At 36.7% G+C, this 16879-nt stretch overlaps 3 protein-coding genes across 3 annotated transcripts; 1 reads left to right on the forward strand and 2 right to left on the reverse strand.

Moving 5' to 3' along the window:
- On the reverse strand, nucleotides 1–1637 carry LOC117210455 (larval cuticle protein LCP-17-like). Its single transcript, XM_033453488.1, has 2 exons — nucleotides 1532–1637; nucleotides 1–732 (listed from the first exon to the last, which is right to left on the reverse strand). Exons 1-2 carry the CDS (start codon nucleotides 1541–1543, stop codon nucleotides 346–348), a joined length of 399 nt encoding a protein of 132 aa, XP_033309379.1. The 5' UTR covers nucleotides 1544–1637; the 3' UTR covers nucleotides 1–345.
- Nucleotides 1638–9038: 7401 nt separating this feature from the next.
- LOC117210443 (endocuticle structural glycoprotein SgAbd-8-like) lies at nucleotides 9039–10532 on the forward strand. The gene is made up of 2 exons (XM_033453461.1): nucleotides 9039–9312; nucleotides 9908–10532. The coding sequence occupies exons 1-2, from the start codon at nucleotides 9301–9303 to the stop codon at nucleotides 10292–10294; spliced, it is 399 nt and encodes a 132-aa protein (XP_033309352.1). The 5' UTR covers nucleotides 9039–9300; the 3' UTR covers nucleotides 10295–10532.
- Nucleotides 10533–11086: 554 nt separating this feature from the next.
- LOC117210442 (endocuticle structural glycoprotein SgAbd-4-like) lies at nucleotides 11087–15610 on the reverse strand. The gene is made up of 2 exons (XM_033453460.1): nucleotides 14979–15610; nucleotides 11087–12400 (listed from the first exon to the last, which is right to left on the reverse strand). The coding sequence occupies exons 1-2, from the start codon at nucleotides 14988–14990 to the stop codon at nucleotides 11933–11935; spliced, it is 480 nt and encodes a 159-aa protein (XP_033309351.1). The 5' UTR covers nucleotides 14991–15610; the 3' UTR covers nucleotides 11087–11932.
- Between the last annotated feature and the right edge of the window lie 1269 nt (nucleotides 15611–16879).

The raw sequence follows: 16879 nt of genomic DNA on the forward strand, positions 1-16879 counted from the left end.
TCAGCTTAAACGTCTAAACATTTATTCCACGATACAATTGAGACCGACATATTTTACACAGATATTACGTTGTATATTGATGCTAGTAACGATAAGTCGTACAGCATCGCTGTATCCGTCTTAAAACATAAACGTCAAGTGACTTTGCGTTACAGTTGTTACACGGCTATCGCTTACGATCGTTATAACGCCGGGCGAAGATTCGATGACGAAAATGGAGAAAGTAGGTGAAACGAGTCTATAAAAATACACTGCATCGTGACGAGTAGTAAAACGTTCGCACTTGACTCGTATCGTCGCGTCAATTATGTCCTATCTCTACTGTACGATCCGCGTAACGAGCGATCAGCGTGCATTGTCTTGTTCGGGGTGTGCGGCGATGTATTCCAGGGCTTTCAGAATTCCAGCTGGGATCGGATGAGGGGTTGGAAGGTGTTCACCCTGTGGCTGGAAGCCATTCTCGTCGGCGACGTAGCTCAAGGCAATAGGAATCCCGTCAACATCCGAAAAACTGTAGGATCCTTGAACGACGATCGCCGAATTCGTGTCGTTAACTTGTTTCAGCTGACCGTGTTCCTCTACCTTGATGCCATTTCCAGTCTCGTAGTTGAAAGCGTACGAGCCGTCTGGGTTGGGTCCATCGGCGGTGTACGCCAGGATCGAAACCGGTGTGTTATTGTCCACCGGCGCGGCGAACGAGGAAACCGCGACGATGGCGAGAACAGCGCAAGACTGGAAAACAGATTTTTTATTGCAATTTTATGGTTATGGATGGTTATCCGAGATTGATTAGTCGATGACTATGCGAAATACATTTTAAGAATTTGCGAATAAATTTGGTAGAAGTAAAACCTTTGTGCGTGCATCGCGTAGCCTAAAGTTGGTTAATCGTTGGTTAATTTGTAACGATAAAGTAAATGCGTTATACACAGAGAGCGAACTTGATTTTATAAATTGCGACGATATGTGAACGATACATAAGCTTGCAGATTATAAAATCGATAGGCAATTATAATAAGTAACAGATAACGAGCGATTTGTAGAATTACGAGGTTAAATTTCTGCATAGATTATATTTAATTGTGAATACTCTTCTCCCGATTTCTCGGTGAAAATTTCAAGGAAAATAGTTGCCGAGTACGCGGAACGTTTGGTCAGTGACATAACGTTGTATAGTTTACGACGTTTAAAAGATATAATAATTTGAAGGAAACGACCGTAAAACGATGAAACGATAATAAGGAAGAACTACAAACTGTAAAGATATTATGAAAAAGGTATTCTGCCGTATATAAATAAAAAAGGATATAGGACACCGCAACAAGAAAACCGATCAGAAAGCAACGAATCATTTGCAAGAAATTTACTTCGAAATTTTAACTGATCGTTCAAGTTCACGAGTCGAATAATATACGATAAGAAAAATCTTTGCAAAGCGTTCGACATGAAGGTAATAAAATTTGTAAAACGATAACACGATCTCCGCGACAGCCTGGGTGGCCCATGCATCTGGATATCGTGTGGAACTCACCAAAGCGTTCATGTTGATCGGAGTTGTTTTCTGGTTGTAAAGAGCTAGTCTAATGGACGCGTTTATATAGCGCTGCCGAAACCTTGCAAGGTGCGAGGATCTCTCTCTCATTGATAGATTTCTGGCCGAGGCTTAGACACCGGCAAATATTACGAAATTTTCAGACAGGGGTCTGCATAGGGGGGCGACCAGAGTGCTGACCACAGTACAGACGCGCGATGTCTCCTCAACGCATAACACCGTGTCCCTGCGACATGTTCATGAGTCTTCCTGGAAAAAATACTTACGTTTGCGTCGGCTTGAGAACTCGCGGTTGAAGAAAGTTTCCAACCACTGTATTACGTGAGTATAATATAGATGGTTAAATTAAAAGAAAATAAAAAAAAAAGGTTTTAAACTTTCTTGCAAGTATCTTAAAGATTAGAAGAATATCAAATTTATGTGATATTGTTACAACGTTACTTTGAAAGCACGATCGCGTCTGGTCGACGCAAGAGCAGTTAACGCGGGCGAGAAAAGGGATGTATATTATCGAAGGGGTTGATACGTGTTCGTACGATTCGTGCGGAATGTCGAGTAAGAGCGAAGTTTAGTAATCTGATTGTTAATATTATCGCGAGTATCGGAACGATCAAAGCGTAGTTGCAACGCTTCGGTTTATGTTTTTCCTAAATTCGTATTATATAATACTTTAAATCGCGCGTCGCGTTCCAGTGTAACGTAGGAAGTATGTGAAAAATTCTGGAGAATTTTTGGAAATTCTATTAAGAATTATTGCTTAGAGTGTTTCTAAAAGTTGAGAATGTTCGATCGTGCGTACAGTTGTAAAATTGATTGTAAAATTGCCATTCTTAAGGAAAAGTTCGAACATTTTTACGTTTCGCGTAAAAGCACTCAAACTGGATTAACACGAATAAAATTGAATTCGGAATGTTCTCTGAGCTTAATCGCAGCGTATTATGCCCATAAATTTCATAATGAGATACTTATTCGTTGCTATTCCATTAAATAATACAGGTGTCAAAGTCGTTATGTTTAAATGAGCTCTAAATTCGAATATTAATTTATTATTATAGTAGTTCGTAAGACTTTATTCATAGAATCATAAATCCCTTATGGGTATCTATAATCATCGATATCAATGACAGTTAATAAATCCACTATTCTTTCTAATAAAGCTATTTTAACTTTATTTCACGCGTTCTAACGGTCTTTTGTAAGTTTTAACGAGAAATGCACATTTCCAAAATTCAGCATGGATTATAAGAATAAGAAATGACGATTGGATCGCGTGTCATATTTTTAAATGCTTTTTCAGGTTTGCACGTAAGGCGAATCCGTAAAAGGCTTTCCATATATGGAATACATTTTCGATGCTTCCATTGACCCGGTGATCTCTTTGTGCGAATTTTCGTATTTCGCGTTGATTATAAATTCAGCCGTGTAACAAATCTCTGGAGCCTTGGCCAGACCACGTGAACCGAATATATAAGTTAATCTATCTTCATCGCGGCAAGGGGATCACTGTTAAATTCTTTCTTATTTAGGAAGTATCTCTGACGTCTCTCTGACCAACTGCATACACACAGACATAACGGTATTTACTTATCAAGGCATACAGTTTTGCGTTGCTTTTTTCTCTCTCAAACTGTCATAAATTTTTCGCGTGGTTCTACAATTTGTTTTGTTAACTCTATTTTCTGTTCTTTATACTCTGTTTTATTTAACGCTTTTCAGTCATCTATGCTACGTTTCCAATAATCCATCTCTGCTTAGTAAGTTTATTCGTTGACGAAATGAATCACGAAATTGTGATTGCAAACATGAAATCCAATGACATCTCGATGCTATCTTTATACATTTTTAAGGTATGTATAACCTTACTTCTTCATAAATTTTATTCATTACACTATATGTGTACCTTATATACTTGTATAATCATATATTTAACAAGAAACCATTCGCAGCATAATAAAAAGTGTCTCCTGATCCGTTTGTACATCACACGTGGCAAGCGCTGTTTCTCATAATTACGCACTAATACATTATATTTATACTTCTTTCCTAGAACTGTTGCGTTTATTTTTAATTAAATCCTATATGTAAAAACTAGCAGAAGAGTAAAATGACTAGCATAATATTATCGAGTCTAAAATTTATAGACACGTTATCTCAAAATCAAATTTTTATTTCATTATTATTCCGCTATCGCGTATTTCCCGCGTCTCTTAACCACTATGTAATACTCTTTCTTTCTTCTTCTTCTTCTTCTTCGTCTCAATAAAACCTTGCCTTGAACAGTTACACGCGTCGAGATACGTTTTGTCGCAGACGGTATCTCAAAATCAGAAGCTAAATGATCGAAATGAGAAATTTAACTTCCATTAAGAATTCTCGCTTATCTGCAGATTCTGATCTCTGTTCGCGATCCAACGAACCTAAACGAAAGCGTGAATTCCGCTTCTCTCGCAACTACTCGTCAAACGCACAGTGACATGGTTAAATTGTTTGCTCTTGAAATTTCGCCGTTAAACAGCGAAACTTCATTTCTCTTTCGTGTTACGCCTACATGCCGTACAAATGCACGTCGTCTTATGGTTCTGTAATTCGGCAATAAATCTTCGCGCGGAGAAAAGGATAGGAGAGAGGCAAAGGATCGCGCGCAACAGATGTGAACGCCGAGATGTCCTTATAACCCACGGCTATCGGATTTCTTTTTCTAAGGTTACGCGAAAACGAAGGTTTAACAAAAATTTGGTAATAGGTCAGCCTCCTATGTTTGGTCATTCGAAATTTGGAATTTGATCCTGCGAGGCGATTTGGTTGATAATGAACTTAGTATACGACGTGAAATCGTCTTTTTATCTATTTCGCCATATTTACGAAGATCTATGACTCGCTCTTTTCTTTTTTTCTATTTCTATATCAAAGATTCGATTGCGAATGTTGCATAAAATTTACAAGCTATCTTCGCTGATTTTTACTTGATCGGTAATCAATACGCTTCGCTTCTTCGTCCCGGGAGACGCGGTGAACGGTGGAAGCGGACACTGGGAAATATGCTTTTGAGTCATCTACCAGTTTCTGCGTATGATTATTCGCCAATCTTCGTTTTACCGTCGGTAAGATAGAAAGTTAAATCTGGTTGCAAGTAGCAAAGGGGTCGAGGGGAAATTAAGCCAACGATTTCTTGGAAATTTTAGATATTTTTAGCTTCCGTGAGAGAAAAGAAAGGCTTCGGTATTTTTAGGATTAGAAGAAACTGAAGCTTGTTAAGTTAATTGAAACTTGTGCTTTTTCATTGATTTTTGTTAATTTTAATCCATTTAAATATGTTTTCTTTTTTTGCTTGTTTATTATATTAGAAATCTAGAGTCGTCCTTCTGTTTCAATACAGCCGTCTCATTATTAATAATTATCTCTCGAATATATTTTCCCTTAATAATATTTACATATGAGTTCTATTATTGGAAGTATAAGAGTTGTATTAATATTTTTTATTATTTGTATTAGTAATTTCTGGTATTAATAGCGTTATCATTATTTAAATATTATTTATCGAACATGCAATTCCAACTGATTCTTTCGATACAATTATTAAAAGAATTCAATTGGAAAGAAAAGAGTTAATCTTAGTGATAATTATCTAAATTCTCAACTATTTTTGTAATGATATTCAGTTATTAAAATAGCTTATTCCTTTCATCATAAAACAGACAAAACGATTCTGTAACATCTACAAAAATTCCAAATAGGGAAAAACAGCTTGCTCGATGAGAACATGAACGTTTTAAATCTGACATCTTAATATTCAGCTTCTGCTTTTTCCTAGGATTTTAATTAACGATTCGTAAAGCACCTGGTTTATTACCGTTATTATTTCGAAAAAAAAAAGAAAAAACAAGAAATTCGTTTCTGTCAAATCTTATTCCGATACTGATGATTCCTAAGGCTTTTAAATGTTCTTCGTTTTCGTATTATCGTGGTAACGATAATAAGCATGCTATAAATTACCTTGATACGAGAACGAAGTTGCCAGAACCTAGCTTTTAAGGAAAAAGTGAATGGATCCCAATTCATATTCCTGTCATCCCCCAACATGTTATAAACCACTTAACGAGAAACCTTCGTGAGAATTCCACCTACGACCCTGACTCTCTTCGAGGTAGAACCTGCACGGCCTATAATTTCACCTATATACGAGACCTGACGCGTTAAATAATTATCACTGAACTTAAAAAAATGACAAATAAATGTACCATCAAATCGTCCTACTAAGATGCAATAAAGATTCGAAACTCTTTCGAACACCTTTAAAACAGATTTTAAGAATTTTTAGACGAATTTTAATCGTGACAACAATTACAAACAAGTCGATAGAGATATATGTATGACCATCCCTGTAAAGAACGAATGTCTGTTAGAATTTTTTTTTTTTTTTTACCGACACACACTTTTACCGATATAACATAGACACAGATACTTTTTACTATCTATACTACTACTATCTTCACTATAAATTACTATCTTTTGTTCGTTTTTTTAATTGACTGCAAGTATGCAAGACCGATACTGATACAACGGTAAAGCACCGTTTTTATTGCGGCAGAAAATGCAAAATACCAAAATTCGAGTCGTATATTTGAACTTTGTCCGTTTTTTATGTATATTCGTGATGCATACGTACTATCCGTTTCGCTATCCTTGAAGCTGACATAATCTGGCGATCATACATAAATTTTACATCAGAATTTATCAGCCCAAATTTGATTAGCATCGACAAAACTTTATTTCGATCTCAAGATTATCTTTCTTCGCACGGCGGAATATCCCACGAACACGTATCTCGACAACCTGAATTATCTCTTTCTTCGGGAAACAGTTCAATTTCTTGTTGCACGGGCGCAGCTATAATTTTTTTATCTACATTGTACAAGTACAATTGGAAGAAAGGACGATGATTCTGGGTGCCGGTTATATCACGTACATTTTCAGAGTTAAGCGTACGGCTGAAAATTGATAAGAGAATCGTGGAAGACAATTTCTCATGGTCGTTAAGTCGTAATAAAGGCGGAGGTCTCGTTGGACGAAGATCCACGGAATGGAGGTGATAAATTATCATAACTCGTCGTATGCGGCTCCTTAATCGTTGGCTATGTAACTTTCGTTGAACCAACTAAAGGGAGTTCGGCTCATTCACCTTGTGAAAGTAAGAATATCGTGTAGTATTTAGGTTAGCGAGATGAGCTCCTCGATACGAATTACGATGTCTTCTTCGTCTTTCATTGCGTGCAAGCCGAGCGGGACCTACTTGGAGCACGTAAAACCGGAAAGAATCAAAGCGTGAGCAGGGAGGACCGAAGGCGTTTTAATTATCGTGCCTCGTAAATTGTCTCGACGAAGATAAGTGTATTTATTAGTAATCGAGCAACGTGTACCGGGACACGCATATAACTGGCTGTTTTAATAATTCTGTAATTTATCTCGTATAATTCATCCTGTCATATTTGTTTCTTCGTTTTTCGGTCTTCGTTCTTTCTCCTTCTCGTAATTCTACGTTTGTTAAATACATAACAAGTGAAATTACTTTCACCACGTTGTACTGTTCACTGCTGTTATTAATCGGGATAATTGATAACTGAGCGCGACGAGCGAACGACGTTTTAATACAACCGTTTGGCGATACGATGGTATCTTGAAATATCTGGAATCTTATAGGCTCAAATTGAATCGCGTGTCAAGATCTATAATTTGAATTTATTAAATATTTTAATTAATCATTTAAGTGATCAAGTAGCTCGCATATATTTCCACGAAGATCCAAAGATATATCTGGATTGAGAAATGTCGTTGTTAGTGAAAGATGTTGCGTCCCTGCAAAGTTGGAATCGCTTAATTACGCGCCACTTAATTATTATTCCAACACAGCGTGGATCGAATGATTTAAAACTATGAAATTTTTAGCTGCAGCAGAGAACTAAAAATAACTAAAAATAACGTTGTAACGATCGTTCTGCAGAGATTCATCGATTCATTCGCTTCCCCTTAATCGTTATTTTACAAGAAATCGCACTTTGAATCGCATTTCGAAACATCGACGAATACAAAAGAATTGTTTACATATGCCGGTGTATCGTGATCGCTACGTACAATTTTTAACGAATTAAGAGATAACAAGTTCATCGCGTTTTCACACGTACGTATAAATTTACGTTGTAAACGTTGTTGACGTTAATTTCATCGATCATACTTACAACATAAGATGTTCAACCGTTTAACGTATCATCATTTTCTCGTTACTTGCTTCCACTAGTATGCGAATAATTACGATAATCGTAGAATAATTATGCTACCGATACCGCCGTATACGATTTGCATAAATGCACTCAAACCGATCATTTGATAAACGATATATACGTAGGTCGATATAATATACTTATTTATTCGTCGAGAAATAAAGTTACACCATTTTACATACAAATTTCTTAAAAAGATACTTGCGATTTAAACGGTTATTTCTTCGGTATAAGAAAGTCGTCAAATATCTCTAACTATCCCATTACGTTGAGATAAAATGTCGTTTCACCGGAACTTGAATTTCACGAATTAATGTATCGTCCATCAAATGTGATCCTATCGCGAATTTTTCAGTAAAGAAGTGAGAAATTTTCTATAACATGCGACTAGGAAATGCTTTATAATAACAACAATAAAATTTTCTTCTAATTGTCGGCACGAATAATCGAAATATCCGCACGAATTTAAATTCTTATCGAGACAACTGACAGAGTGCAACGTATCAAAACGAAGAAATGTTATTTTTGATAGAAAATAAATACAATTACATTTATTAATAGTAATTTACGTGCGAATTCTGAATAGCCTAATTCATCAATTATTTCGTTAAAACTTTAGAGTATAAAATTTACATAAATCGAAGTATGAAGATCGTTGTACTGGAAGACGTAACAAACTTTATGTTACGGAAAACAGCAATGTTCTTTTCCGTAACTGTATGTACAGGCGATCAAGACGCATGAAATTTATGTACCACGAACTTTGCAGTTTACTTTGACCAATTTCGGAATTAAAGGTTCTGCGTGTTACAAATTCGCCCCACAGCCTTAAAATATCGAAATACTGTAGATCTGTTATATAACGTTACGCAAGTACGCAAATGTGCCGAAATCTACACTGCAAGATTATATATATTTCGTCATAAACGAAGATGCATTCTGAAATATTTATGAGATCAAATTGATTTTACCTTTATCGATCGATGCTACGTAACAACCACTTGTTTTGAGCACTTTTAACGAAATTTCGTCGTCCGATACGAAATTCCGTTTGAATAAAAATTTCATTGAGAATATATCGTGTCTTCGCATTACACGTGTCTTCCTAAAAAGATATCGAGTTATTTGTCATCGGCTATTCTGCATATCCTAGGTAGGGCATTCAGAAAATGCAAAAGATACAAGGCTTACCTTACAACTTCGACTTTCGGATCAGCCAACCGCTTTGTCATCCTCGGGCCACGTGTCTGGATCATCCGCAAAATTTGAAGGTGTCCTGTTCACAGAGTGGGAGAGAAAGGGATGGAGGGGGATTAAATAAGGCACCGGCTTGCCAGAAATTCACCGAATGTTCAGCTGATGGATATATAAAGGGATCCTGTGCCCCATGTTACGAGTCAGTGTAGTTTCCTCCTTGTGGAAGAACCAGAATTTCGCTTTCGAGACTAAAAACAAAAAGTCCGAGGTATCATCATGAACCAGTTGGTGAGTTCAGTAACAGTGCCGGTGCATGGTGTTCGGTTTCATTTTAACGGGTGGTCGGTAGATATGAAATTTTAAGATTCGATGTTATATCATAACGCGTGGTACGGTGCCATTGCGTAATTACACGATCTGAGATGTCCGGGAATATTCAGAATATCCGTATGAAAATTTCCGAGAAGTAATAAGCATATAGAGTACCGCTTATTCCTAGAATTTCTTGCTCCGACATAGTGTTACTGCTTTTATAAGTGGGATACTAAAGTATATATTTTGTTACTCTTTTTCGTATTCAAATTCAGCAGTTACGGAGAAAATTGAGATCATCGTTCGTTCGTTACACGACTATATATTCTGTGAATTTCTAAAAATTTTCTACGCTGTTTATAATTAGAATATTCCATTCGAAATTAATCATCTTCTATCGTAGATTGCGCGCTTAGACCAAGCAATTGAATTCACGATTACGAATTTACCAACACGATCTAATGTTCCCACTTCTTTGCTCTAAACGCTCCTTTACAACACGAGTCCATTGTACTCTAACTTGTTTATAAGTAAAATATTGGATTATTTTAAGAAAATTCGTACGTTTCAGACGATCGTGTTATGCGCCTTCGTTTCCGTGGCAGCCGCCGTTCCTCTGGGTGTGTACTCTTCTACCACGCCGATTCCCATTCTGAGGCAGAGCGCGGACGGCCCAAATCCAGACGGAAGCTACAGTTACAGTTACGAGACGGCGAATGGTATCCAGGCACAGGAGATCGGCTACCTTAACTACCCAGGCACCCAGGCTGAGTCTCGCGAGGCTCAGGGCAGTTACAGCTACACCGCGCCAAACGGTGAAATTATCCAAGTGTCCTACGTGGCTAACGAGAACGGATTCCAACCCCAGGGTAGTCATATCCCGACCATTCCACCCGCCATTCTCAAAGCACTCGAATACATTGCCGCCCATCGGGAGGAGCATATCGGTGCTCAATGAAAGGAGACAAACGTGGATCCGTATACGACAAGAAGATCGGCCTTCAAGCTCCTCGACGTTTATATCTAAACCAAAGTCGAGGATGTACGAAATGGAAACGTTGTTCTTTATTCGGCACGACTCTCGATCATTTCAGTGGCATTTTGAGTAGAAATTCGTTTACGAATTTTCGGATTCGGAGTTTCCAGGCTCGATTCGTACGTTAGCTTTGTATTTATGCATACTGCTTACGATTCAGTTTTTTTGTATTTTAAATGAGAAGATTGTAAGAGAATGTTAAGGAGGATTACTGTAAATAAATTGTACATTGATACCTTTATCTTTGTTGTTTTAGCGATCCAAGAGAATATTTCACAATATCGCTTACGTACCTTGTTTATCATTTATTAGTATTTATTAGAAGTACGTAACAATTGGCGTTATTTTAATTCTAATTTGGCCCGTTGCCTCTCGGTGTTATTTTGATTCACCGTTATTTCTTAGAAAATGGTAAAGCCAAGAAATGGAAATCAAAGATGTTTCGAGTGAAGCAATTGAAGGTAATTAATCTTCCGTGTAACTTTCCCTTTCCGTGACACTAACGATATTTTCAAGATGCTTGAATTTAATTAATTGATTTTTGAAAGCTGATTTCGCTTTTCATCTTCCTTTCATTTCCTTAAATAACTTCACAAGCAAAACTACATCAAGAAAGACCATAAACGAGCAATACCAAGTATCTAAAATATCTTCTTAAAATGACAATTCCCAATTCTATATGAAATTATTTCGTTTAATTAATAGTCAGATACATTTTCCATATTAGAATTATTTTATAAGCCTTATAAGTCTTACAATATAAGGAACATAATACTGATTTACGATTAAATAATATCAGCACATTTTCAAGATCGAAAGCTCGTAGAAATATCATAAACTTTTTAAGAAATACTCGTATCGATAAGCAAGTTTAGTGAGAAAATTAAAAATTAAAATCTAAACTTTCGTCGACATTCCCTTTTTTTAATTACAAAAAATGCGCGACTAAGCATCACAGAAATAGCGATTCCCTTAAATTCCGCCCAAGCTATGCAACGCGTGTTGTGAGTTTAAGTATAAAGTTGCACGTGCTTATTCAATTGCAGCCATCGCCTTTTTGCGCTCTACGTCGATAAATTATTTTCTAGGTAACACGTAAAAGTGCTTCTGTGGAGCGTGCAAGCATTCAATTCTGTGCGTGTTTGCGACACGGATAAAGAAGCGGAATTTTTTCTCGATATACATATGTATATTAGCGTGTTTATGAATTAATAAACATCGTTCGACAAAGAAAGTAGAACGATCAAACGCCATTAAGAAAATCATTAACATACGAAGAAAAAGACGAATACATAGAGAAATCGACAATAGATTTTTAAAAAATATATAGATAATTTTCACGGTAATAATTTCCTACGTTTATTCGTGAGACCGTAACACGTCGATGGTTAAACAAAGTTCCTCCATAAAAATATTTAGAAGCGAATTGAAGATGAACGATTGTCGATGAAACGAGTTAATTCGTGACAAATGAGTTTTCTACGAAAATACGAGGTTTATTTTGTACATTATAAAAACTAACATGTGAACTATTCTAATATTCTAATGTATCACGATCGATCAGTTTCGTTGATTCGTCCTTAACGGTTTATATAGTCGATTAGTGTTGGCTGCTGGAACGGCGTTTTGTTGACTCGGCGAGTCTTTGGCGAGTTCCTCGGGTTCCGGAGTCGAGGGTTGTTTCGCGATCCAATCAAGAGCTCTCTGTATGGCTGGTGGTATTGGTGGCGGTGTTGGCACGTGAGTACCTGCTACTTGAGTACCAAATTCGTCGGCGGTCCAGCTAATTGCTATCGGAGTACCATCTGGAGCATTATACTGTACGGATCCTTGAATCAGCTGAGTTTCAGACGGCGTGCCGACGTACTTTCGACTTCCCGTCTCTGTTTGTACAATACCGCCTTCGGTCTCATAAGTGAACGAATAGTGGCCACGATTGTCACCGAGGTTCCGGTTTTCGCTGACGATCTTTTCCGGTTGCCGGAAATATTCCTGGCAGTGAGCCACTGCGATAAGCGTAAGGAAAACCTGAAAGATGAAGATACATGAAGATACATGTTAAGAAACAGTCGAATGTGAAAAATAAGACTAAACGATGCCAAAGTGCCCTATACGAAGACAGATAAATATTTGACGCTACATATGGACTTCGAATTGACACAGAAGGTGTACATTATTGCAAAGATTCAAAAGGTCGGAACTTAGTATGGAAAACAAATTATAGGTCTATAAAAGTCTAGAAAATAAAGCTAATGTGGATGTATGTTATACCATTATGGGGTATATAGCCAAACTATTTGGTCTATTTGAGCTAGTTATCCTACGCTCCGTGGTTCGTTAGAAAGGAAGAAATAAGAAAAGACCTAAACGTCGTCACACTAAGATAACCAGCAATCGCAAGGAAAAAGATGGAAACGCGCATTAATCTGTTGGTCAATAATATATACGATCGATATATCCCGTGTAAAGTATCCGGTTAAAAGAACACACCCTGCGGACTTAACAAACAAGTAAATATCTGCAAAGGATTCGCAAGATCGACTGATCCTAACGATAATGACGTTGTCTCGGAAGAAACGCTGTCTATTTTGCCACGTTTAAAACGATTTGCCTAATGTCTATTGACAAAATTGTAAAATGTATTTATAAGAAAATATTCAAAATTACGAGGTTGAAATAAATTTTCAGAACGATGCTGCTTTTCTTCTAAAACTTATAGAAAAGAAACAATTTGGTCGATTGAATTGCTACTTTTTAATTAATTATTGTACCAATTATAATTCTCTGTTTCTTCAAAATTCAAATCATTACATTCCGTTTATCGTCAAGATGCTTCTCCTTTTACTTCGACATCAATTCACAAAGTTAATTGAAATTTTCTTTCTTCGTCGCACGCTCATCAAATCATTTGATTAATGTTCAGTTAGTCGAAAAACACGCTTAACGTTCTTAATGTTCGCTTTCAGGATGCCAATGCTATTTTGATAGCAGCTGTTTATTCAAGTAGATAATCAGTAGCAAAATTATAGAGAGTCATCGTTAGCACGAACGCATCGATGTTTGATGTAGACATACTGCATTATACATAACGATTGCTTAAGAAAGCTCGGTAAGATCGTAATGGTTGTGCGCCAAACGTATTGAAAAATCGTTAAATTTTTAATCTTCAAAAATTTTTACTTCAAATCTTTATATATCGATTCTTGCTTGAAATATCGTAGGATATTGTAAAGTTAAATAGAGCCGAGCCACTCACTTCACTGTCTTTCTACTCTATCTTTTCTCGTTTACATTTTTACATCTTCCTTTGTCTGTACGTATTCGTTTGTTTTTGTCAGCCGTCCTTTATATCCGATTCTTAGTAATCGAACCAAAGCGTAACTATGGAACGTTAAGAAATAAAAGTCGATACAGCAATGCTTTAATCTTCGTTACGTCTGTCCTGTAAATCCGTTGAAATGCCTTTCCCCGTGAAAGGTCAGGGCAAGATGAATGTGTTAGTAGGTAGGTCAGAATAGTCATTACGATTGTAAGCAGTAAAAGGGACGAAGGAAATCTGGCTCTAATGTCGTTATCCGCAAAAAACTGTTCAACCTAGTTCAATCAATATCTATAGCTTCTTTCGAATATTTTCTTTCTCAAATATTTTTTTTCAAACATTTCATCAATCGCTGTTGCGTACTTTATAGTCATATTGAATTCACCGTGCGAACTGGAAGAAAATTTGTTAGAAGAAAGATGCGGTAATATACAAAATTTATATTCGTTACGTCACTTGAAACTGTTTTCGTAGACTCCCTTTTTATGTTATACATTTTCATTGTCGTACAATACATAATTTAAGTTAAAGTATCGAGTAATTTTATAATTAATCAAGTAATTTGAATAAATATTTATGTTTATAAGTTTTTGTAGAAAATGATAGAGAAAGTAGCACAGAAAAAGGAAAGTACGACCACTTCATCAACAAGGAACGTAAATTAGCTATATAAATTTTAATATTATATATTCTCCGTGTAGTTTTTAATATTACTAAAATTCTATTTATTTTCTCAATAAAATTCTCATTTTTCGATATTTTCTGTAATTTCTTGCACTAATTATCAAAAAGTAACGAAGAAAATTAGTCGACATTTAACGACTGTATTTAAAACGCTATTCATGTAGATTTCGCAGAAAGATCTAGACATTATTAAGTAAATTATATTAAATAATTAAATAATAATCCTGCAAACTGTGCAAAGTTTCCTAGTAGAATCATACTGGACATTCAAGGAGCGAGGAAAATTTCTATCGATTGTCACGAATTGTAAATACAATTTTAGAACATGCTCGATTCACGTTGAATATCAAATAAATTGGACACCTAATAAAACACTTAAACAAATGATTCGATGTCACTGACCTGGTCGCGTTAAAAATTAATTACCTTTTGAAATTTCGATCTCAAATTGTTAGGTTTCACTGCGAAGAAAACAAAGACGCGAGGTTTAAGAATAAGAGCGACTTCAACCCTCGTTTGCATCACCAAGCAATAAACGAAAGAGGAAGTTGAACACGGTGCAGGATAGGACAAGAGTGGCACAAGGCAAAAGAAGATACTTACCAAAGAACGCATGTTGCCGAAATGACGCGACGGGACACGTGCCTGTGCAACAGCACAACGCTCTCTCGAGAAAGTGCGATGCGACGATGCGTGTGAACGATGGAGATAAGTCTGCGTCAGATAAAAAGGCAACGTCACATATAGAGCGTCGATGTTCTGCCGATGGTTGCCGGCGTGAAGTTCGTGAGCAACTCTTGGACTGTTGGGGGCACAGCCGACCTTTATACCGGCGAGTCTACACAAGCCAGTTGCCAGCCTTTACATAACCCGAGAAAGTTTATTTCGGGATATCCACATCTCGCTCTAGAGCACTTCTAACAGCGAACGATCCACACCCCCGTAGAAATAAAAAAAGGAGCAGAGATGATCGGTCCTTCGATCGTACCTGCGCGCGGCTTTTTAACGCGATTTCACCGGCCACTGTACTCGCGGCACCACGGTCATCCGTGGCTTTTCCCGTCCCAGTCCAATACCAGCAGAACTTGCGTAATCTCTCACTTGCGTAATTATCGCGAGTATTCTGGTATCTTCTCCTTTTTCCTTCCCGCCAACCTGAACAATGCACCGGAAGATAAAATGATTATAGTTTATTTCTTTGTACCCGAAATGGAGCTGACACCGATTTTGGAGATCCGCTCTTGGTCCATTCGCGTATATGCGTCATTTGAGAGACGAAACTTTCCGGTAAACGTCGGTTCAATAAACGACGAAGATTTATGTAATTTCAATGTGATCGAGACAGCCATCATTACCAGATAATGGTAAAGTGTTGATATTTGTGATTATTTAATTGGTTACCCGACTAGTGGAAAAAAGGCAAAGAAAGCTTTCTACTACTTTTATTGACGCTACCTTTTTAGTATCGTACTTATATTCTATGTAAATACTTTGCAAGCATCGTCAGACGCTTAATAAGACTTTATGAATAAATTCATGAAACATTTCGGATTATCGATAAAGATGAAAACAAAATGCGCTCAAAAAAGCTTGATATATGTTCGTGTGGGCTTTAATGTCAAATGCAAACGAACCTTTATATCGTAGCTTGAAAACATCTTAACTCACAATCTCATGGTATTGTAGTTACAATCTAGTGTGCATCGTGAACGACACGATAAATAAATTTCTCATCTTGGTTAATACCGCGCGTCGCCATCGTTAAATTCTTTCAACGTGATTTATATGTATTGCGTTATATTACAATATCAGGATCCTGAGGAGTATCAGATTATATTTAAAAAACCGACAACATATTTGAAGAAACGATGATAATTCGATACGCCATGTTCTGAGTAAAAAATTCAAAGACAATTACATTCCTTTGGAATTATTATTGTGCTTGTCTTTACATAGCAAAGATGCAATTGCAAGGTAGTAGCAGAACGAATTGAGATTTCTTCATCGGATCTCATTTTCATAGCTTTATCTAATTCACAATTCTGAATAAGAAGTTTATGTGTCATAGAGTTAATTGTTTTACACAATGATCGCTAAACTAAAAATTGTTTAAACTTTTTTTTTTGGAGAAGCAGAATGAAACACTCTTCGAAAACACACAAATCCTGATTGTTAAAAGTTTGAAAATAATTTTCAAAGATGAATATAATAAGCACGGTAGGAAACCATGATAAAGATCTTGAAAGTTGTTGTTGGTTGAAAGTTGTTCAAATTAGTTCAACGACATAATATTTCTTTTTGCGAAACACACACGACTAGAATCGTTTTGTCATCGTTAGAAACTAGAATCTGCAGAAAACGAAACTGTTTACTCGGTCGTAAAATACGCTGAGCTCACATTATTGAGTTACAAGTAAGCAAGAAATGTTACGTTCGGCTGTACCTGTTATTTATCAGGAGGATAATGACATCGACTCGACGTCTCGAATGCCCGTTACTTGCAC

Source organism: Bombus bifarius, unplaced genomic scaffold (assembly GCF_011952205.1).
Source record: "Bombus bifarius isolate JDL3187 unplaced genomic scaffold, Bbif_JDL3187 scf7180000008203, whole genome shotgun sequence".
In the NCBI taxonomy this organism is placed as follows: Eukaryota; Metazoa; Arthropoda; class Insecta; order Hymenoptera; family Apidae; genus Bombus; species Bombus bifarius.